This window comes from Nansenia antarctica (assembly GCF_963989245.1).
Source record: "Nansenia antarctica genome assembly, chromosome: 3".
Taxonomy (NCBI): domain Eukaryota; kingdom Metazoa; phylum Chordata; class Actinopteri; order Argentiniformes; family Microstomatidae; genus Nansenia; species Nansenia antarctica.
In genome coordinates this window covers 59,551,336-59,573,452 of record NC_137688.1, presented here as the reverse complement: position 1 = coordinate 59,573,452, position 22,117 = coordinate 59,551,336, and the positions used below count along the sequence as shown (strand labels likewise).

Here is a 22,117-nt window from a genome sequence, read left to right as displayed (position 1 = left end):
AACACACACACACACACTGAATCCCCTGACGAGTTGATGAGGTGCCAAAACAGATGTCCCACTCTTCAATCTTCCTCCTTTCACCAGATCTTTTGTCTGTACACATTGAGTACAGCCACCTTTTTACACCAACCAACTATTTCTCTCTAGGTCTCTGTTTCCATCCTACCATTGTCTTCAATTCATGCAGGGGAAACCACACTACTTAACTTTCCCTTTTGTTCTGAATGGCTAATTCTATGTTGTATGGTTGCAGGCTTTCAGGGACATGTTTCCTGTGGAGGAAACTTCATGGAGAAAGAGATTCAGGCACAACAACAAAACAAAAAAAGCTTTTGCTCTGACTCATCTCTGAATGCAGACAGTCAGACACACAGACTGGAGCAAATCCTCCCAGATTGAGTCTCCCTGCTGTGGTTGAGCCAGACATGGGCTATGTGTCTCCACCGTCTGCCTGTGAGCCTATGTACATGTGTGTGTGTGTGTGTGTGTGTGTGTGTGTGTGTGTGTGCCTGTGTGTGTGTGTGCCTGTGTGCGTCTGTGTGTGTAGGTGCATTCGTCTGTGTGGGTCTATATATATGTCGGATACATGTGTGAGCGCAGCCATTCCAAAGAGACAGTAGGGGGCCTCCTCCTTCATATCCGCCCAACAAAACCAAGGCTCCGTTCCTTCTATCCCCCCAACCCGCCCCCCCACCCCCACCCCCCGCACCCCCCGACTCCAGAACTGCAGAGAGCTACGTTCAGAGGGAGGCAGGCAGGCTCGCACTGCGTGATACACACTGGCTCGGCCTGGTGTCGTCAGATTGGAATCTCTCTGGGACCTAATTAACTTGACAGCAGGTCCCTACTGTTGGCTGATGAGCTGCAGAGGAAGCGGAACCCTGGTCGGGTTCTGTCTGTGTCCTCCTAACCAGTCTGTATTATCAGCTCAGATCCAAATGCAGCAGTTGGAAGCCTATTGGAATTTGAATGAAGATAACCGCCGTTGAATACCAAGTGGGTTCTGCATAATCTTATCGTTTCTTCATACACCAACTGTGCCCACAGTGTTCCCCATGAAGTCCGACTCATACTTTTTTTAAGCACGCGTTAACGTTGTAACCACGCTTGGTTCATGTAGAATATTCTAAATCCTTAGAATGAATGAATAAATGAACAAGAGATCCAAGTATTGCTGAAACATTTTCATTTAAGGATTTATAATAAATAATGCTCCGGTGTTTGAATCCCTCTTTTGTAATGCACGGGGAGGTGCCCGGTCTGTCTGGGCCTGCTGCCTTGCTGGGAGACCTCTTGTGTGCATGATGCCTGACCAGCATTTTAACACCCTGAGACAGAATGAGAAAGACAGAATGTGTGATGTGTGGTGGTTGTGTATAGATAGATAGATGCCAAATGGTGGCAAAACATTTAGACCAAATAGATAGAGAATATTGAAAAATGTTGAAGATAGATAGATAGATAGATAGATAGATAGATAGATAGATAGATAGATACTGTAGGTACTTTATTGATCCCCGAGGGGAAATTAAGGGGTTCACAAACAAAAACAACCAAATAAAGCGACAATAGAATAATAAAATAAAATACAATAGAATACATTATATAGAGTAAAAACGTCCAGTATGATTTCAAGTTTCAAGTTTCAAGTTTATTTGTTATGTACACAAGTGTAACAGAGTACAATTCTTAGGCTTCGGATGCTGACATTGCATTGCAGCACAAGACATAGGGCATAATAAATCAAGCATAATTCAAGATAAAAGTGTCAGTAGTACAGGACATAAGAGACAAAAAATAATAGGCATAGTACAAGATAAGGTGGCATTGGTGCAGGTAAGGCAAGACAGGTTGAGTTCACAGTAGTAAGGTAGCTTGAGCTTAGGGTTGCACAAGGAGCTTAGTCCATGCACAAGGGGTGAGCAAGGGGAAGATAGTGTTGAGTATTTCTCTTGTTAGTTATGAATCAAAGAACAGCTATTGAGTTTAAGACGATTTAATCAGAGTTACAAAAACAGGGTATACGTATACCAGCAGCTGAAGCCTTGTGTCTGTCCTCCTCTGCTGAGATCCGCTGGTAAAGAGACCCCCCCTTGGGTCTCAACCCTATTCATCCACAATATGCAAATACAGTCACAGGTCATAGCCTATCACCTTATCCAGATGGCCATGAGGGCCGTCCCCTGTGATGTCACTGTGATGTCACCCTTCCGGGTGCCCGCTGGTGCAAACATGAAGGCTACAGAATAGCATGACCCCCTATCATACTATCTATGCATGTGTGTGGAAATATACGACAATAGTCAATTCACTACAGCGGGCTTGTTCAGGAGTCTGATCGCCTGGGGGAAGTACAGTAGCTGTCTGTTAGTCTCTGAGTCTGATGGCCTGGGGGAAGTACAGTAGCTGTTTGTTAGTCTCTGAGTCTGATCGCCTGGGGGAAGTACAGTAGCTGTTTGTTAGTCTCTGAGTCTGATGGCCTGGGGGAAGTACAGTAGCTGTTTGTTAGTCTCTGAGTCTGATGGCCTGGGGGAAGTACAGTAGCTGTTTGTTAGTCTCTGAGTCTGATGGCCTGGGGGAAGTACAGTAGCTGTTTGTTAGTCTCTGAGTCTGATGGCCTGGGGGAAGTACAGTAGCTGTTTGTTAGTCTCTGAGTCTGATCGCCTGGGGGAAGTACAGTAGCTGTTTGTTAGTCTCTGAGTCTGATGGCCTGGGGGAAGTACAGTAGCTGTTTGTTAGTCTCTGAGTCTGATCGCCTGGGGGAAGTACAGTAGCTGTTTGTTAGTCTCTGAGTCTGATCGCCTGGGGGAAGTACAGTAGCTGTTTGTTAGTCTCTGAGTCTGATGGCCTGGGGGAAGTACAGTAGCTGTTTGTTAGTCTCTGAGTCTGATCGCCTGGGGGAAGTACAGTAGCTGTTTGTTAGTCTCTGAGTCTGATCGCCTGGGGGAAGTACAGTAGCTGTTTGTTCGTCTCTGAGTCTGATGGCCTGGGGGAAGTACAGTAGCTGTTTGTTCGTCTCTGAGTCTGATGGCCTGGGGGAAGTACAGTAGCTGTTTGTTCGTCTCTGAGTCTGATGGCCTGGGGGAAGTACAGTAGCTGTTTGTTAGTCTCTGAGTCTGATGGCCTGGGGGAAGTACAGTAGCTGTTTGTTCGTCTCTGAGTCTGATGGCCTGGGGGAAGTACAGTAGCTGTTTGTTAGTCTCTGAGTCTGATGGCCTGGGGGAAGTACAGTAGCTGTCTGTTAGTCTCTGAGTCTGATGGCCTGGGGGAAGTACAGTAGCTGTTTGTTCGTCTCTGAGTCTTGGCCCTCAGGCTCCAGAAGAGGCCTCGTCTTTTGGATGGCATCGGTTTGAACAGGCTGTGGTTGGGATGGCTGGGATCTTTGATGATCCTCCGGGCTTTGCTGGCACACTGTTTGTCGTATATATGGATGGAGGGAAGCTTACATCCGGTGATGCGCTCGGCTGTCCGTACCACCCGCTGTAGCGCTTTGCGGTTGAGGGCTGTGTAGTTGCCATGCCAGGCAGTGTTGAGCCCAGTCAATATACTCTTGGTAGTGCCTCTGTAGAAGGCCCGCAGGGTCTTCGACCCCATGCCAATCTTCTTTAACCGTCTGTGGTGAAGGAGGCGCTACTGTGCCTTTTTTACCACCTGTTTGGTATGCACGTCCCAGATGAGGTCATCAGAGATATGGAAAACTTAAAACTGCTGACCCTCTCTACGGCTGACCCATTGGTGGTGATGAGGTCCTGTTCCCGACCTTTCCTCCTGAAGTCCACCACCAGCTCCTTGGTCTTGTCAGTGTTGAGAGAGAGGTTGTTCTCCTGGCTGTACTGAGCCAGGCGATAGACCTCTCTCCTGTAGGCTGTCTCATCGTTGTCGGTGATCAGGCCAATCACTGTTGTGTCGTCAGCAAATGTAATCACTGAGTTGGAGCTGTGTGTGGCCACGCAGTCGTGGTGTACAGGGAGTAGAGGAGGGGACTCAAGACGCAGCCTTGGGGGGCACGTTGTGGAGAGCATTGGCAATGGCGTTGTTACGACCACTTAGTCTGGATAACCAGAGTCTAACATGTTGTTATACTGTGGAGTGTGGGTGCGGTCTAAACCAGAAAAACGCTACAGAGGAATTTATTAAATTACAAGAGAACACGTCACAAGGAAACCAAGGGGACGCTGAATGATGCCAAAATAATAAACGACAGAAAAGCAATGACTACCTAACCACCCCAGCTCTAAGATACATTTGTGAATAAAATCTGGGGACAGACATTTAGTACAATGATTTCAAAGAAATATAAGTAGGCTAGTAACTGTGTTACATTTGTAAAATATTGCATAGATGCACAGATATGATCAAATAACCATCAAATATTATGCTTTTTCCATGTTTGTGGGTAATTCTTACAGGCAAAACTGATTAATAAAGCAAAATAGTATTTATCAAGTGCTGAACAAATGAGGTCAAAATAGACAATGCAACAAGTCCTATCTTGTTTGTATGGCTTACTTACTTTGGAAACTTGAATACAACAATAGGGCCTATAACGCCAAGTCTAAGCAAAATAGGCATTGTGCTTTTTAGTTCAACAAAAAGTCAAAGAATAATGCGCTATACAAATAAAACAACAACCTAAAAAAACAACCTTCAACAACAAAACATGTTTACTCGCTTAAACAGACTGTGTGAGGGAGCTGTGAATGCAAGCTTTATAATAGTGGAGGACATAGCAACAGCGTGTAAGCCATTCACAGAGGGTTCACAGAGAGGTTCACAGAGAGGTCAAAATTGCATTGAAAAGGTATGTGATGTTGTATGCCACGACAAGAAGCAGGCATTTGCAGATATCAGCATGGCCTCGAAATACCATGGCTAGCTGGGTGAATGAGCTGGCCTCCGACTTACAGACCCAGATCCATTATTCTGTTTCCCATCTTTCTTGAAATTGTCGATATTCATTGTCCACTTTTATTTTTTGGCCATTGTTTATGCTAGCTACTTTTGGAAAGGTAGATTCATTTATGTTGTTTATATGGTGGCCTAGGTAGTCCATTTGGCCTTTATTAATTCTCTGATAAAAGCGTGAGAGTGGAGCGTGGTAGCACCTCCTGCGTTTCAATGTTGTATTGTCACGGATGTAAATTTAAACACCACTGCATGGGCCAATGTTTGTCCGAATGTATTGGCGGGCGGGTTAAAAGTCGTTGCGGGCCGTGTCTGGCCCACGGGCCTTGTAATTGACATGTGTGCTCTACGCCATCGACCAAACAGGGTTTCTTTTTCCACGAGCAAATTCTACAAAAGTCTTTTCAGACCCTTTATGAGATTTCGAAACCTCTGCCTATACGCTTCAAGTCTGAGCGAGGACTTGCAGTAGCACCCCCACTGCCACCAATCACCTGCCTCTCCACTAACATGCCCACTACAAGCTCAACAAGTTTGTATTTACGAACAGCTGACGGAACCCCTAAACCCCAATGTGCCGCAATGGCAAACTAGTCAGCTTTTCGACAGGCTCTAAGGATGGATCCTCCACAAAACTCTTTAAATCAATAGAAGCCATTTCTAACGGCAGCGAAACCTAGTAAAACTACACACACCAAACACAATCACCCAGCAGCAATCCTGCCCACCACTAATAAACAAATCAACATCAACCAAGTGGATGAGCAAGGACAAGGATCCGTCGCGCAACAGCGCCCCCGGGGTGCCGGAATAACGGTGCTGGGCTCGAGGAGCCAGTCAGCTAGTCTGCCTGGCGGCCTCCTCTGGGACTGCCGGCCACGGGGTCGTGCGGCGGATCCTTCGCAATAAGCAGGGGATAATTGGATGCTAGGTTGGGTTCAATTGGCTACCAAATTGGGTGAAAAAGGGATAAAATCTGAAAAAAAAATGTAAAAAATAAAAATAAAAAATATATTATAAAAATAAATAGGTGTGCCGCGGTCTTTCTACCTCTACTGTCTTTCATTTAGCATGCGGACGGCCTGGGGGAAGAAACTCTTTTTGAGCCTTTCTGCTCTAGCCTTCAGGCTACCAAGGCGTTTTCCTGACTTCAGCAGGGTGAACAGGCTAGAATTGGGGTGTGTGGCATCTTTCCAGATTTTGTGAGCTCTAGCTGTCACCCACTTGGAGTAGGTGTCTTTCAGGGTGGGCAGAGACGCTCTGGTGATGCGCTCCGCTGAGCGCACCACCCTCTGCAGGGCTGCCTGGTCCCTTTTTGTACAGTTACTGTACCAAGCGGTGATGCACCCAGTGAGGACACTCTCGACGGCTGAGGAGTAGATGGTCTTCAGGATGGATGGTGCGACCTTGAACTTCCTCAGCCGCCGGAGGAAGTACAGGCGCTGCCTGGACTTGTTGAGCATGTGCTCACTATGTAGGCTCCAGGAGAGGTCCTCACTAAGGTGCACACCCAGGTATTTAAAACTGGAGACCCTCTCCACAGGCTCCCCACCGATGGTCAATGGGGTATACCCGCTGCCCTTCTTCCTCTTGAAGTCAACCACCATCTCCTTTGTTTTGGTAACATTCAAGGACAGATTGTTAGACTGACACCACAGTGCTAGGTCTGCTACCTGGCTAAGGTAAGCCTGCACCACGGTGTCGTCAGCGAACTTGATGATGGTGGTTGAGCTGTCAGAGGCCACACAGTCATGAGTGTAGATGTTGTAGAGCAGCGGGCTCAGGACTCTCCCCTTGGGGGCGCCGGTGTTGAGGGTCCGTGTGCTGGAGGTGACGCCACCGCCCACCCTCACTACCTGTGGGCAGCCGGTGAGGAAGTCCAGGACCCAATCACATAGAAGAGTGTTGAGCCCCAGTGACCTCATCTTTGTTGCCAGGTTGAGGGGGACTATGGTATTGAATGCTGAACTATAGTCAATGAACAGCATCCTCACATAGTTCCCCCTCCCCTTGTCCAGATGGGTAAGACAGGAGTGCAGGAGGTTGGTGATAGCGTCATCTGGACCTATTGGGTTTGTATGCGAACTGGAGGGGGTCAAACGAGCTGGGCAGCGAGGAGCAAATGTGCGGCTTTACTAGCCTCTCAAAACATTTCATGACCACTGAGGTCAGTGCCACTGGGCGGTAATCATTCAGGCAAGATGGATTATTGTTTTTGGGCACTGGTACAATGATAGACCGCTTAAATCACAGTGGGACTGCAGCATGGGCAAGAGATGTATTAAAAATGTCTGTGTAAACAAGGGGCTAGCTGGATGGCACAGGATTTTAGGACCCTTCCAGGAATCTGGTCCGGCCCTGCAGCTTTCCTCCCGTTTACCCCCATGAACACCCTCCTCACCTCACTCTCACTTATTATAAAAGGAGGGTCCCTGTTTGCGGCACTAGACCCACCATCAGCTAAAACCATTTTGCTAACATTACCCCCATTTATATCAAACCTTGCATAAAAAACATTTAATTCCTCCGCAAGGGAGGGGTCGTTACACACCATGCGAGGCTTATTTTTAATATCAGTCCACACTCGGGCAGAGTCACCAGCATTAAAGTCTGCTTCCACCTTGTCCTTATACCGGCGCTTAGCCTCCTTGACAGTCCTCCTCAGACCATAAGCTGCCGCTTTATAACCTGTCATGTCTCCCGATATGAGACCTGCATTATAGGAGGCAGTGCGTGCTGTTATTGCTGCCCGCACAGATCTATCGACCCAAGGTTTTTGGTTTGGGAAGACTTTTATTTTGACAGTGTGAATGATCTCGTCGGTAAGTAGGGAGATATAACTCCCCACTACTTCTGTAAACTCACTGACATCAGCCGAGTTCTCGCGGAACATCTCCCAATCTGCGTTCCCAAGCGCGTCCTGCAGCGGGGCTTCCGATTGGTCGGTCCAGCGATTGACCTCTTTCGTCACCGGAGCATCTCTCTGTATCCTCTGTTTATATTTTGGTAGTAGAAAGATGGCGACGTGGTCCGATTTGCCGAAAGCTGGCATGGAAATAGCCTTATAGCTGTCCTTAAACGGCGTGTAGCAGTGGTCCAGGGTATTCCCTCCGCGCGTGGGGAAGCGAATGTGCTGTTTAAATTCCGGCAAGCCCCGGGAGAGGTTAGCCTGGTTAAAATCCCCAAGGACGATAAAGGCAGCTCCCGGATGGCGATGTTGATGTCCGTTTATCACCTCCTGTAGCTCGGCTACGGCAGTGTCTTTGTTGGCTTGTGGGGGCATGTAGACAGCCGTGGTGGACAGGTAGTGTGGGCGACTCATGATGGACAGATGTTCCAGCTGGGGTGAACAGGCCCGGGAGAGAACAGTGAGGTTCTTCGGGTCACACCACTTATTGTTGATCATAAAACAAACACCTCCACCTTTGGATTTACCGGATTCCTCCAATCTGTTCATGCGAACGGTGTAGAAGTGATCTGCCGGTGTGACAGAGTGATCCGGAACAGAGGGGGACAGCCAGGACTCAGTGAAGCAAAGGATGTTACAGTCCCTGATGTCCCTCTGAAAAGCAATTCTTGCTCTGATGTCATCCAACTCGTTTTCCAAGGACTGGACATTAGCGAGCAGAATGCTAGGCAAGGGTGGTCGGTTTGCCTGTGGTTTGGTTTGCCAAGTTTCTACGTGTTGAAGTGTAGACCCATGGGTATCTTACCTATCCCCTCTGGGCCTGTTCGTAGAAACTTACAACAAAAACACTATACCGAGTATAGATTAAACTATGAGCCAAGCAAACACAACCACAGGACTTTCAAATAAACATCAAACACAACGAAAACAAAGGCTCCCAAACAGAGGCCAGGCGGGCTTTTTTAAACCAGGCGGACAAACGGCTGATGCGCAAATGACGATGGATATGACGACAGGCCAATGGTTGGACGGACACCAGTAGTGAATATGGGATACGTTTCTTTGATCTCATATTTCTTTGATCTTTTGATCTTTGACCTTTGATACATTTTATTGCTCTAATGGCCAGTTGTTGAGCAGCTGTCTGTTGAGGAAGTAGGGGGAAGTCCCCTATGTTTATGACGTCATGTTTAGCTGAGGGAATTCCCTCCTGTCAAGCTGCTTAAATAATTGCATGGGGTCTGTGTCAGTTATACCTGTCACAGTATATATACCTGTCACGGTATACCATGAGATCAAAGAAACGTATCCCATATTCACTACTGACACCTGCATTGAATGAGTGAGAGGAGGAGACACAGAGGGAAATACAAAAGTAACACAACACAACAGGACGTGGCACGTAACAGGCGTCGTCAGTGGGTCTTCTTTTGCCGATAGGCAAACCGGTGGGGGTCCAGATCGGGTGATAGCGAGTCACAGACCAGCCCCTTGACCAGCTTCTCACAGCATTTGCTCGCTTGCGAAATGTGAGTGACAGGGCGATAGCCATTTAGGCAAGTTACCTTGTTCTTTTTCGGCACACAGGGACAATGATGGCTGACTTGAAGCAGGAGGGAACTGGAGAGGGAGAGGTTGAGAAGGTGCGTCAGCACAGCAGCCAGGCGCGGCGCGTACCGTTGGACACCGTCTGGCCGAGGCACTTTGCGGACTTTGCGGCACACCTGAGCTCTCTGCACATGGCTGCCTCGGTGATGGCCGGCGCGCTGACTGTGCTGACTGTGGTGCACGCGCCCGCCCTCTCAGGCAGGTTGATGTTGATGCTGTTGCTCTCGAAGCGGGCGTAGGAGCTATTTAACATCCCCGAGCTTGACTCTGATCACCCTGATCGAGCCAGCCGGAGTAGGAGTTGTACAGACTTATTGCGGCAGGCAGAAAATATCTCCTATAGCGTTCCTTAGTGCAACGTGTTTGTAGTAGTCTGTTGCTAAAGGAGCTTCTCTGTTCTGCCACAGTGTCATGTAGGGAATAGTAGGGATTGTCCATGATGGCCAGGAGTTTGGCCCTCATCCCCCTATTGGCCACCTCCTCCACTGTGTCCAGGGTGACACCGAGGACAGAACCAGCTTTCCTAATAATGTCACCTTCCTTGATGTTACCCCCCCCCCCAGCATACCCCCATGTACGAGAATGTGTGTGTGTGTGTGTGTGTGTGTTATGGAGTGAGAGAGAGAGTGTGCGCGTGAGAGAGAGAGAGAGAGAGAGAGAGTGAGAGAGATTGAGAGATAATAATAATAATAATATCTTAGATTTATATAGCGCCTTTCTCAAACTCAAGGACGCTTAACAGATTTCATAGACAGACAGTCAGACAGACAGTCAGACAGACAGAACAGAAAAACAAAGCAAAGAAACAAAGACAACGAGAGTGACAAACTAGACTAGAGGCCAAAGGCCTTAGAGAACAGGTGGGTTTTGAGGGCTGATTTAAAAGTGTCCAAGGTAGGGGCATTCCGGATCGCTGTGGGGAGAGAGTTCCAGAGGGTGGGAGCTGCCACACTGAAAGCTCTGCCCCCGAAGGTCCGTAGGTTGGTGCGGGGGGTGGAGAGCAGACCCATGTCTGAGGACCACAGGTTCCGGGAAGGGATGTGTTGACAGAGAAGGTCAGTGAGGTACTGGGTGGCGCAGGCGTGGAGGGATTTGTAGGTGAGGAGGAGGATTTTGTAAGTGATGCAGGACTTGACCGGAAGCCAGTGGAGGTGAATGAGGGTGGGGGTGATGTGCTGCCAGGGCTTGGTGTGGGTGAGGACCCTGGCAGCTGAGTTCTGCACATACTGGAGCCTGTCCAGGGCTTTGCTGGGAACCCCGAACAGGACTCCATTGCAATAGTCCAGACGGGAGGTGACGAAGGCGTGGATGAGGGTTTCGGCCACGGAGTCAGTGAGGGAAGATCGTAGTCTGGCGATGTTTCTGAGGTGAAAAAAGGCGGATTTTGTGACAGATATTATGTGGGACTGGAAGGAGAGGGTGGAGTCCAGGTTGACGCCCAGGTTTCGGACTTCGGAGGATGGGGAGATGGAGCAGCCGTCGACCTCAAGGATGAAGTCACCAACCTTCCGGAGCAGCGCCTTGGGTGCTGAGAGAGAGGATGGGGTGGAGCTGAGATAGATTTGGATATCGTCAGCATAGCAGTGGAAGTTGAGGCCGTGATGACGGAGGATCTGGCCGAGGGGGAGCATGTAAATGGTGAAGAGGAGGGGTCTGAGTACAGAGCCTTGGGGGACGCCTTGGTTGACTGGGGCTGGGGGGGAACTTGAGCCGTTGATGGAGACAAACTGTTCCCTGTTTGAAAGGTATGATTTGAACCAGGAGAGGGCTGTACCAGTGACACCCAGGTGGGTGGAGAGGCGGTTGAGGAGGATGGTATGGGAGACAGTGTCGAAGGCCGCAGAGAGGTCCAGGAGAATAAGGATACTGAAACGGCTCGAGTCAGCAGCAATGAGGAGATCATTGATGATTTGAATGAGGGCGGTTTCCGTGCTGTGGTGTGATCTGAAACCAGATTGTATGGCTCATAGAGCTCATGGTTGGACATGTACTGATGGAATTGGCCGGCGGCTGCTCTTTCCAGGGTTCTACTCAGGAAGGGAAGGTTGGAGATCGGCCGGGGGTTGTGGAGGTCATCAGGGTCCAGACCAGGTTTCTTGAGGATGGGGGTGACTGAGGCAGTTTTGAAGCTGGTGGGGACTATGCCAGATAGCAGGGAGGTATTAATAAAGTCCACCATGTAGGGGCAGAGGGTGGGTAAGCAGTCCTTGACCAGGGCTGTGGGCATGGGGTCCAGTGAGCAGGTGGAGAGAAGGAGGAGAAGCAGCATTGGGGGGGGGCACGGCGCTGGGGCGGCGTCATCGTGTGGCTGGGGTGCAGGAGGAGCGGGAGGGGCTGGTGCCAGGAGCTGCTGGTGGATGGAGTCAACCTTTGAGTGGAAAACGTCCAGGAATTTGGAGCAGAGGTCGGGAGCACCAGGGGGGTGGGGGGCGTCGGGGGCGGAGTAGACGGTTGATGGTGGTGAACAGTGTTCTGGGGTTTTGCTGGGAGCCGATGAGAGAGAGTGAGAGAGAGAGAGAGAGAGAGTGAGAGAGAGAGAGAGAGAGAGAGAGAGAGAGAGAGAGAGAGAGTGAGAGAGAGAGAGAGAGAGAGAGTGAGAGAGAGCATGCTTTGGGGCTTTGACTGGGTTTCTCTGGCAGGGGGCACTGGAGCAGCTCTCAGAGTAACGGAGAGTGGGTGTAGCCTCTAGTATATTGCTGCTACCATTCGTCTGACAAACAGGCCTCTCCTCTCCTTTTGACCTCCCCTATCAACACCACCTTTCTCTCAGCCACAGTCTTCTCCCCTATGACCTATTCTCTCCTCTCCATCCTCACACATTCCTCCCTCTCCTCTCACTTCCCCCTGCACTAGTCTCTCTTCTCACCTCATCTTGTCTTTGGCAACAGCTTGCTTTTTTCCTGGCACTCATTTTCTCCTTCCTCTCCTCCTTTCTTTGTCTTTGTTTTATTTTGGTATTGCTCTCATTCTATTCTCTCCTCTCTCACTTGTCTCACTCTTTCTCCTCTACTCTCTCTCTCTCGTTTTTTCTCTGCCATCTCTCTCCGATTTATCTCACTTCTTCACACGCTCCTTTCTCTTCCTCTCACGCTGCCTCCCTCATATCCCCCCTCACTCTCGTCTTTCGCTCACATCTTTGCTTTCCTCTGTCTTCTCCCTCTCTTTTTCCATCTCCTTCCTCTCACTTCTCCCCTTCCGAACACAGTGCTTCTCAGCGGGCTCCTGCACCCTGCAGTTTATACCCTGAATGCTCCTCTCATTACGATTAAACTGTGCTCTTGGTGCTGCCGAGGGAGAGCCATGGGCGGGACGGTAACCTAGGTTCAAAAGCTGATAGCAGCAATTAAATCACTTTCTTCGCTCTGCTGGTGGGGAGAAACAACGTAAAGATGTTTATGTTTAATTCAACGTGATGCTTTCAGAGCAGAACGGGTTTTTTTCAGTTGCTGAAAAAAAAGGTGTTACCGTGAGATAAAGAGAGAAAATACGAGCCTTGTAAAAATGGGATTATGACAGAATCATTTTGATGCTCTCCTGGTCTGGCTAAGCTTGTCCACATCAGCTTGGAGTAGTGCAGTACAGAAAGACTGAATCAGTATGTTCAGAGAGCTGTAGCTTTTTGTTTTGCTATTTCGAGCTACATTGCCTCGTCTAATGACAATTCAGAGGCACTGGTTCCGCTGAGAGCTGGGTAACAGCCCTGTCCTCCTCCCCTGTCTCACACACACACACACACACACACAGACACACACACATGCACACACACACACGCACACACACACACACACACACACTCACACACACACACACACACACACACACGCCCACGCCCACGCCCACGCACACACACATGCACACACACACACACACACACACACACACACACACACACGCACACGTCACAGCATGGCCAGAGAGAGGAGCTCCCATCTGCGTAATGACATCTCACGCTTGGTTAGGAATCTGCTGCATAATTAGAGCCCTGGTGGGTGATGGATGGCACTGCATCGGCGCGGCGCGGCCCGTCTGACCTTGGCATCATTACGGACGGGAGGGCTGACTGGACCGGCTCGCGGGCGAGCAAGCAGCTGCTGGCTTTAATGGGACCATTTGTCCCCCCACCTCATCCTCTTTCACTCTCTCTCTCCCCCCTCTGTCTATTTCTCCCTCTCCCTCATTCCCCCTCTCCCTGGAAAGCCCAGAACGCTGAGCTGAGAACTGCAGGACCGTGGTCAAGGGTAGAGCACAGGAGTGTGGGCCAGCTCATCATCAGCTGATCCACTGATAAATGGCTGTTCCCAGACACGCTGCTGATAGCAGTCGAGACTGGGCAGGATCACAGATCATATGGTCATTAGTGATGCCCTACTGTGGCTTTCCTCCACTTACTGTATGTTCTCCTCCACATCACGGCCCAGACAACAATGACGACAACAACAACAACAACAACAACACAAATCATTTGTTCCATTATCACAGGGAAAATAGAAAATGGATCATTGAACTCTGTGCACACATGGAAATGTAAAGAGACAAAGGGACACACACACACACACACACACACAGGGAGAAAGAGAAAGTTATACTTTATAAGAGTTATACTCTCTTCATCAGTGTTTTAAGTCTACATTGTTGCTGGCAGTCCATTTCCCTTCCAAGGCAGTATTTGACGGCTGCCTTCTACACAATGACATTTCATCAAGAATAACACAAAACAAAAGAGTCAGATTAAAAGACAAGAATACGGCGACACTAGGTCTATATCACTTAACACTAATTCCATGTTCCATGTAAATTCTAAGAACGGCAAATGAACGTTGATGTCCCCGTCCGAAACGCTCATTATTTCAATAATCTTGTCAGAATAAATGTCTCTGAACAGAATATTTTAGAGACAAACGCCATTCAAGATGAAGTGCTTGTCTGTGATGAAAGCCCCGCTCAAGGTTCTATTCTGTTTACACTCACCTTAAGATAGTTGCCTTGATAGCCTGTGTATATAATCTAGTAGACTCTCATAATTGTCATTTCATCCTGTGGCATGTCATGGATGTTTTTATAGCCACCAGCAGGGGACAGTAAAACGTCAAGGCTGATCTATGTCTCTCCACTGGCACTGGAGGTTTTCATCACAAACCTTTGTAGAGGGTCTTTAAAACGCTTCTTCTGGTAGCACTGGCAGACATCTTTCCTCAGACTCCTCATCGAGAAGTGGGATGAAAACCACAGCTGAGAAACATTCCCAGTGTACCACAGTGGGGTTCTCAGGAGGTACCTGGAGCTCAGGGGAGGCTAGTGGAGGTAGCAAGCAGAGGACAGGCTCATTGGAACGCATGGAATGGAATGAGAAATAGTAGGTGCCTGATACCATTCCTTATTCCATTCCATGTACAGTATTACAATAATAATAATAATAAGACATTAGACGTATATAGCGCTTTTCTAGACAATCAAAGACGCTTTACAAACTGAAAAGATCGAGTAGTAAAATAAAAAGAAACCAAAAAAAGACATAAAAGATAGTATAGGGGTCTAATACATTTTTTAATTAGTAAATCTAAATGTCTTTGTAGGACAATCTACTCTGTACACTGCAATTACACCTAGATTTCGGCCGGAGAGGCGGCGAACAAGCAACGCCAGAGTCCTCTCTCGACCGGCATTTTTTTAAAAAGATATCATATCTATCATATCTATACATCATATCTATGGCCTACAATGAGGCCGTCCAGCGAATTCTACCTCCACCAGCCTCCACTGAGGGTACCAGGTACCTCCCGAGGACCCCAGTGTTCATGTTGTTCCTTAACTCAAGTAACTAGTTTGAAATAGATCACGAGTAAACTTCTGAATTCTAAGACTATTTATTAAACAGGAAAAATTGCTACAGCAACACAGTGAAGGTGATGCTGTTGCTGTGGCTGGGGTGAAAAAGAGGAATTGCTGGAGGCGGGTCAAAACCTTTATACCCTTTGGTATGCAAATACATCAAGGTGTGAAAAGGCAGACACACATATGTAATTCTGGGCTAATGTAATTCTAGGTCAAAGGTTAGGGCAGATTCACAGGAAGTAATTCCTCAGATGACCATATAAGGACAGTATCCTGAGCATATGACCCTAAGACAAAAGGAAATGCTAGGTTGTCAGGAGAATGTCTTACAGAGTCAAAAGCAAATAATACAGGCCCATACTATATACAGTTCATGCATGTGTGTGTGTGTTAAATAAAATATACCACATTCACTCTTGAAGTATTTTCATAGCCAGGAGAATGAGGACCTGACAATCATCAGTAAAGTGAGGGAACTTATCAACTCTACTTTCTTGTCTTTCAGGTGGGAATTGATTGGAAAGTGGATACTTGCATTTAATTTCACGTAATTGGCTTATTCACTTCTGTTCTATAGATTTCTCAGACTAAAACAAGAAAACCATCCAGATCCTTCTAATACCTGTAGTCTCTCAAGACAGCTTTGGCACGAAGCCAACCAAGCGTTCCTGAGCAGGTGTGATTAGGGGAGGGGTGGGCTTGAGGAGAGGAGGAGCTGCAGAGTACCGCAGTGCCAGTTCTCACCTTGCTGTGCCCCCCTCTGTGGGCACGGATCACGCGCAGACAGTAGGCCGCCCCCCCCCTCCCCCCTCTGGCAGCGGCACATGTCTCCGAGTGAGCTGTCAGTGCTCTGAGGCGGCCACGCTGGGCCTGGCCACAGCCCACAAACACCACCGCCGACTCTCCTCCCGGCGAAGCGTGCCAACACTGGCTTAGCCGCCCGCTCTCCTGACCAACCCTCCTCCGCCGCCACCTGACCCTACAGAGGGGAGGAGGAGGTGAGAGATATATAGCAAAGAGAGAGACAGGATGACAGGCAGGGCTGAGTGGAGACAGAGAATTGTCGCCAAACACGAGTTGGGAGAGAAAAGGAGGGGGGAGGGGAAGAGAGAGGAACGGCAAGAGGGGTGGGGGGGACAGGGAATGAGATGGAGAGGTAAACAGAAGGATTCTAATGAGGCTGATATCGTAACCTCCTTTGGCACAGTGGGGAGACACTCAGCATGATTTAGCTTGAAGCTCCTCTTCTGCCCAGGCCCATTGTTCTTCTCTCTCCTCCTTTCTTCTCCTCGTGTATGAAGCCTCTCTCTCTTCTCTGATTTGTTTACCTCCAGTTCTCTTCATGCTTCCCCTTTCTTTCTCCACCTCCAATTAATATCCAATCATGACAGCAGGTTGAAAGCCATTAGCTCGGCCTGCTGAGACGGCAAAAAACTAACTTGTTGTTTGAGTTTTCTTGAGATTCACAAAAACCAAACAATACCAAAGCGAGTATTACTGACAAGAGTGTGTCTTTTTCCTCCCTGCCATATCAAACGGCTGCATTAGTTCTAAGGCTAGTTAGGCTGATCCAGACAGCTGTCATGGAAACAGATGTCAGGTCTGTTAGGAGGTGACTTCACTCCACAGAAGCGTCTGCCAACGTGAATGATTGTGACTGCCTCTGCCTGCACAAAGTGTGGTTTCCCTTGATGTCCTATAACAAAGGGGGGCCCACACAGTAACAAACACATGATCGCTGGATTGGGAAATAATTCCCTGTGCATCTTCTAATGTACGAGACAGGAGTCTGCTGCTGACAATGTCTGAACAGCATCTAGTAGATGTGTGGTAATGACCGGGAGGGGTTCAGTCTACTGCTCCCCTGCATGTCAGACTTCTGCCTCTCACAGAGCAAAGCCTCTCGTTGTTGTTTTTTGATCATACACAGAAAGCAACAACGACAGATTACAATTCATTCATAGCAGGATTTTCCCATAGCGCTCTGGGTGTTTTTTGCACCCCATATTTCACGGTGGCAGTCAACCTTCTAAAAAGTAATGTATGATCAGATTAGCACAATGCCCACTGCTCTCAAACTGGTTAGACACCATAGACCAATAGGGGGGGGGGGGCGTGGGGGTATGAAACAGATGAGCACAGGGCTGCAGGCTGAGCATATCTGCTGAGGAGGCAAATGTGCTGAGATGAAGCCTTAACGAGGAGCTGCAGCCGTGTCGGGGTGAAACATTCTGAACCCTCTTCCCCGCGTCTCGGAGTGACCTCTGACTGCAGCCGCGGTATCTCTCACATGTCTCCTCCAGGCTGGGTTACATCTCTCCACACTAGCCAAGCGCTAACAATGAAGGTCAGACATGGGCACACTTAGTCCTAGGTGCTCAGGTTGCCACCACTACCAGCCTCATTGAGGGGAAAAGGGCATGCAGGTCTTCTTCTCTCTCTCAACTGCTAGAGCTGTCATTATTTTTCTCACACACGTAGGTCTACTGTCTAGACAGCAGCTTACTGAATAGGGGGGGGAGACACGTACAGAACACTGTAGAGACATATCTACCCATAGCGGACTATCGTAGTGAGGAAGATGGAATAGTGCACCTTTAAATGTCATGGGGAATTTCAAAGATCAGATCACGTTTTGGAAAAAGATAACTGGTACGTAGTAGTGTTGTGATACCCAATTGGTCATGTATGGGCGTTTGATCCAGTGATCGCCAATTCTTAGTATACACTGCTTATAGAAGTATACTGTAATTTCATAAGTAACAATAGTTTCATGACATGAAATAGATGTGAGAGAGAATGGGTTTCTATGGGAGACATCTTTCTACAGAGGATGGAGGAATGTGATTCACAGGTCCAGTTCTATTCTGAGCCATCACATTTCTGCTCTGATAAATGAGCTGGAGCTCCCACCTACTGTCTGAAGAGCGTATTACAGTTTGTGTCAGTCCCCTGTGCATTGTCAAAACCGAATCACTTTGCAACACAAAAGTGTTATTCATTAAATCGTGACGTTAGAATTATAAGGTTCTATCTCCATTTGTCAAAATTTAGTTTTTTACATAATCTGATCGATTAGGTGTTTATTAATGCCTGTGTGGTGTTATTTTTAAAATGTTGACATTTTTGAGTTAGTAATTCATAAAATACAAAGGTTCCAACTCACAAAACATAATGGAATGCAAAAACTTTGACCCTCAATATCTCTGAACTACCCTAAACGGAGATAGAACCTTATAATTCTAAGCTTACGAAATGGTACAAGTAAAAGCTGAAATAATGTATTAACACAGAAGCAATAACTAAAAATACTGTGCAGGTAGCTTAGACTTTATTAATGAAAACAAATTAACAAAGGCGGCGTAAATTCGATCGAATATTTGCCTTGAACAGACTCCGATTACATAGTAATACAAAATGATATTGCAGGAAAAAATAAAACAAATAGCTCCGATTAAGATCAATTCTTCAACCTAAATTGAAAGGCGGCGTAAATTCGATCGAATATTTGCCTTGAACAGACTCCGATTACATAGTAATACAAAATGATATTGCAGGAAAAAATAAAACAAATAGCTCCGATTAAGATCAATTCTTCAGCTTTTGCTTCGCTGCTCCATCTCTGGACAGCTTGTCAGCCATCTCATTCCCTTCGAACCCAGCATGGCCAGGTATGTGCAACTGGAGAGAGAAGACACAGAGAAGGAAGGGAGCGAGAGAGTTACAGAGAGAGAGAGAGAGAGAGAGAGACATTTCAGCAATACCTCTTCCTCTTCTATGGTTCTTGACATAAGTAGAGCATCTCTGATGTCAAGGCCTTGATTAATACTGTACGTAGTAAAACATAATTGATATTTACCCATACAACGTCTAGCTCCGAATTTAACTTGTCAAGTTGTTCGAAGTCGTCTTTGTTGATGACGTGCCCACCAGAGGTTAGCTTCCAGCCATTCCGCTTCCACTTCTTCACCCAGCTAGTGACGCCTAAAGGAAATACAGTACCCTGCGTAAGTAATGGGACAGTGAAGCGATTTTTTCTTCTTTTACACTTGGATTTTAAATCAAACTATTGGTTAAAGTCGAGATTCACAGCTTTTAGGACCAGAATGATTGCAAGAGGAACACTGCTAAGGACCTGCCTAAAGACATACGTTGCCTTACAGCATATCACCTCATCTGTGAAACATGGTGCAGCAGGGGGTGTTAGGTTTGGTTATGTATAGCTGCTGCTAGAACTCGCCAACAACCTTAATTGATGATTGTAACTGCTGACGGCAGTAGCAGAATGTATTCGGAGGTGTACAGAAACATCTTGTCTGCTCAAGTACAAGCAAATGCCTCAGACCCAAAACATACTGCCATAGCAACTTGTTCAGGGTGTAAAAGTGCAACGGTCTTGACTAGCTAAGTGCATTTTCAGATTTAAATCCAATTGAACATGCGTTTCATTTCCTGATGATAATGTTAGACAAAAAGACCTAAAAACAAAGAACAGCTGAAGATGGCTGCAGTACAGGTTTGGTACCACCAGAGAAGATACCCAGCATCTGGTGGGATCAATAGGTCACAGACTTCAGGCAGTTATTGCATGCAAAGGATTGCCCACCAAATACTAAGTGTTTAATTTGGCCATTTGATAAATCTGTCTGTTACTTTTGGGTAACCTGAAATAGGGGGACTATGCATAAAAGGTGGTGTAATATCTGAATGGGGGAACCAAGATGTACAAAAATACCATAAAATAAAAGCTGAGAATATCTACTTTAACCTAATAATAATAATTGTTTGATTTCAAATCCAAACGTTTTGAGTGTAGAGCCGAAAGAAGAAAATGTGTTTCACTGTCCCTTACTTACGCAGGACACAGTACATAAGTCATTCAAAAGCCTGGTGACATCAGTTGCTGAATCATATCGGCAGCATCACATGAAGCCATGCAACATTATGTCCTTGTTAGTGTGGTGTCAACACTTTGTACTACTTCTTAAGTAGTACATACCATTAATGGTAAACTTGCTGTCTGTGTAGAGAACCAACTTCTTGATATTCTTCTCTTTGGCCTGTTCCAAGGCTTTACAGGCTGCCTGTGTGTCATGCAGAAACAAAAAAAATCAGGATTGAAAACAATCATGGAGAAGTGCTGTGTAAATAATAAGACGAAGAAGAAAACATTACTGATGACTGGAAACAACAAAGCAGCGGACATAGAGAATGGATGGGAGAGTCTATAAAATAAATGATTCCCCCTAATGACTTAACTGTACTTGCCTGCAATTCTGCTCTCTGGTTTGTCTGTCTTCCTTCCAGCGGTTCAGCTACATTTCTATCGAGAAGAATGTCAACTTGAGGTCTTACATATATATGACCAACACACTTCGGTTTCATGACACACCTAGGTCCACTCACAGAGGATGGTTGCGTCCCCAGTACACCCCGATTCCAGCTATCGCCCCCTTTTTTCCATTTCCTGAACAGCAGCCGTCTGTGTACACCACCACTGCATCCCCTGGAGGAACAGCCTCAAAATAGTCACCAACACTAACTTAGTCATCAACTTGTCTTCTAAAAAGAAACACGTCAGTTAACAGCAATAGAATTGTTAGGCCTTCGACAGAGAAGCTCACATTGCAGCAGTAGTTACATGAGGATAATGTTTACCCATGTATGTGAATCCGTCTGCGCTCCCTGAGGATGAGCAGCTGTCTTGAGATGCCTCCTCTGAATGTTTGACTCGTTTGGCGGGTTGCACTTCATCCACGTCTGTATAGTTCCTCTTCTGACCAATTGGAATATACTCAAGGGCCTCTGGTCCCTTTTTAGGGAGTGTTGTCTCACAGCTCTCTGCTCCTGAAAGATCATAACATCTTTGACCAAGACTGGTCTGAATCAGCCATGCCAGGTTAGAGGCTGTTTGCAATATCAGCCATTCAACTACACCAGTATACAGTTCTATTGTGCACTAGTTGAATTATTTTGACATGAAGAAGACTGAACATCCCTAGATCCAGTGAGGTGTAACAGCATCACATGCATGCTCATGTCAGCAGTGTACTGTACAGAACAGATACCTACAACCCTTGGGACAAAAGTAACATATCTACCATCCATCACATCCGGGGTTATAAATCCTGTTTTGCTTCGGACAAAAGCCCAGGCATCCTTTTCCGTGGCAAACTTCTTGTAACTTGCACATGCGAACTTGTCTACTTGCTCCTTACATTCGTCCCTGAAAAGCAAACACATGGCTACATCAAACCGGGGAGTAAGAAAGGGGACATAGTACTGTGTAACACATAATAAGGTGTTTGAACGCACATGCTACTACCAGTACCACTGTAGCTACACAACTCACCACGTCTTGTAAACTCCGGGTTTGGTTCCTTTCCTCACAGCGTAGTAGGCTTTACCTTTCGCCATGTCCTCTGTGCCAATGCAGACTGCCCTGCGTATTATACTATAAAGACCAGTCAATCTTAACATCAGCAACTATCTAGAGGTGTCAGTACCTACCTAGAAAACTATCATTGTGAAGTCTTGATTCAAACACAAGGAAAACAATCAGCCAGCTGCCATTACATGTTAAGCATACGCAGATAAGTCAGCCAACAACAAACGCTTTGTAAGAAGTAGCTAGCTAGCAGCTGAGTTTGCTAGCTAGCTGTTGCCATTGACTGTCTCAATGCAATACTTGATCAAACAAACTAGATAACGAGTCAAATAGAAATATAAGACATACTTCTTTCTCTGTTGCCTCTTTCGTCACTGTATCAACTACTTAATTGTTTCCCTGCGACACATGTGAAGCTTTGACCAATAACAGCCCTCTACTGGTAGGAAGCAAGCATTTCAAAACATATTTCC

At 47.1% G+C, this 22,117-nt stretch overlaps 2 protein-coding genes across 4 annotated transcripts in view; both read right to left on the bottom strand.

Annotated features, from left to right (window-relative positions):
- Positions 1-22,117, bottom strand: part of bpnt1 (bisphosphate nucleotidase 1) — a 417,747-nt gene that overhangs the window by 356,855 nt on the left and 38,775 nt on the right. The window lies entirely within an intron of this gene.
- On the bottom strand, positions 18,574-22,074 carry rnaseh1 (ribonuclease H1). Of its 3 annotated transcripts, XM_080526483.1 has the most exons (9): positions 21,993-22,074; positions 21,609-21,710; positions 21,358-21,482; positions 20,915-21,103; positions 20,663-20,762; positions 20,516-20,579; positions 20,256-20,340; positions 19,116-19,240; positions 18,574-18,937 (listed from the first exon to the last, which is right to left on the bottom strand). In XM_080526483.1, the coding sequence occupies exons 2-9, from the start codon at positions 21,671-21,673 to the stop codon at positions 18,845-18,847; spliced, it is 846 nt and encodes a 281-aa protein (XP_080382609.1). In that variant the 5' UTR covers positions 21,674-21,710; positions 21,993-22,074; the 3' UTR covers positions 18,574-18,844. The 3 variants fall into 3 exon arrangements, with proteins under 3 accessions (XP_080382609.1, XP_080382607.1, XP_080382608.1); XM_080526481.1 differs by having other exon boundaries at positions 21,609-22,058; XM_080526482.1 differs by having other exon boundaries at positions 20,256-20,336; positions 20,521-20,579; positions 21,609-22,058.